Raw genomic sequence first — 1,740 nt, forward strand, 5'->3', positions numbered from 1 at the left:
CACATTCCAATTAAAGAAGAAAGGCAAGTCTTTGATTTTCTTCTAGGTTTTTGTGTTTGCTTGTCTTTGCATGTGCCCTTTCGTCTACATTTCTCTAAACAACAATTTTTAAATAGAGTCTGACACTTGCAGTTTTTTAGCTATAATCTGTTGTTAATATACTTATGCCCTGCTGATGTTATGTCAAATTGTGAGAGAAGGGAAGTGTTCTATAATGCTATGATTCAGTATCAATTTTTTATTAGAGATACATTTTTCAGCTAAGAACTTCATAAGTGTTTATTAGAGAATCCCCTTTTATGGTGGCCCGGACCATCGGCATTTCTGTGGATCCGAGGAGGTGGAACAAGTCCACGGAGTCCCTGCAGGCCAACGTGCAGCGGCTGAAGGAGTACCGCTCCAAACTCATCCTCTTCCCCAGGAAGCCCTCGGCCCCCAAGAAGGGAGACAGTTCTGCTGAAGAACTGAAACTGGCCACCCAGCTGACAGGACTGGTCATGCCCATCCGGAATGTCTATAAGAAGGAGAAAGCTCGAGTCATTACTGAGGAGGAGAAGAATTTCAAAACCTTCGCTAGTCTCCGCATGGCCAGTGCCAACACCTGACTCTTCGGCATACGGGCAAAAAGAGCCAAGGAAGCCGCAGAACAGGATGTTGAAAAGAAAAAATAAAGCCCTCCTGGGGACTTGCAATCAGTCAGCAGTCAAAAAAAAAAAAAAAAAAAAAAAAGAGAGAGAGAGAGAATCCCCTTTTATATGACACAGTAAATCTAGCAGTATCTAAAGATTGATTATTTCCCTATCCCCATCTAGGATAAGACACTGATAAACTCTTCTCTTTCATTTAGTAGGCCTTTGTTATGAAGAACACTATGGACGTAGTTCAAAAAGATTACCTCTTCCAAACTGCTTCAAAGAACAAGATTGGTTTTCTGACTCATCATAAGATAATTCTTCTGATAGTGACTACCTTGTGGGGTTCCTGGATGTTAGACCTTTGTTGGATATATCATTTGAAAATAATTTCTCCCATTCTATATGGTGACTGTTTAATCTATTGATAGTTTATTTTGCTGTAGAGAAGCTCCTTAGTTTAATTAAGTCCCATTTGTTAATTTTTGTTTTTGTTGCAATTGCTTTTGAAGACTTGGTCATAAATTCTTTCCCAAGGCCCATGTCCACAATGGCATTTCTTTTTTTTTTTTTTTTTTTTTTTGAGACGGAGTCTTGCTCTGCCACCCAGGCTGGAGTGCAGTGGCCGGATCTCAGCTCACTGCAAGCTCCGCCTCCCGGGTTTATGCCATTCTCCTGCCTCAGCCTCCCGAGTAGCTGGGACTACAGGCGCCCGCCTCGTCGCCCGGCTAGTTTTTTGTATTTTTAAGTAGAGACGGGGTTTCACCGTATTAGCCAGGATGGTCTCGATCTCCTGACCTCGTGATCCGCCCGTCTCGGCCTCCCAAAGTGCTGGGATTACAGGCTTGAGCCACCGCGCCCGGCCCACAATGGCATTTCTTAGGCTTTTTTCTGTGATTCTTATAGTTTGGGGCCTTACAGTTAAATCTTTATTCTATCTTGAGTTATTTTTTGTATATGGGAAAAGGTAAGAGTTCAGTTTCATTCTCCTGCATATGGCTAGCCAGTTTTCCCAGCGCTATTTATTGAAGAGGGAGTTCTTTCCTTATTGCTTAGATAAGATGGCTGTAGGTGTGTAGCTTTATTTCTAGGCTCTCTCTTCTATTCT

General features: G+C 42.4%; 1 protein-coding gene across 1 annotated transcript; it reads left to right on the forward strand.

The window, feature by feature from the left end:
* The first annotated feature begins 296 nt into the window (after positions 1 to 296).
* Positions 297 to 729, forward strand: LOC117087420 (60S ribosomal protein L13-like). The gene has a single exon (XM_033217556.1). The coding sequence runs from the start codon at positions 300 to 302 to the stop codon at positions 603 to 605; it is 306 nt and encodes a 101-aa protein (XP_033073447.1). The 5' UTR covers positions 297 to 299; the 3' UTR covers positions 606 to 729.
* Positions 730 to 1,740: the final 1,011 nt, after the last annotated feature.

Source organism: Trachypithecus francoisi, unplaced genomic scaffold (genome assembly GCF_009764315.1).
Source record: "Trachypithecus francoisi isolate TF-2019V2 unplaced genomic scaffold, Tfra_2.0 Lachesis_group10, whole genome shotgun sequence".
In the NCBI taxonomy this organism is placed as follows: domain Eukaryota; kingdom Metazoa; phylum Chordata; class Mammalia; order Primates; family Cercopithecidae; genus Trachypithecus; species Trachypithecus francoisi.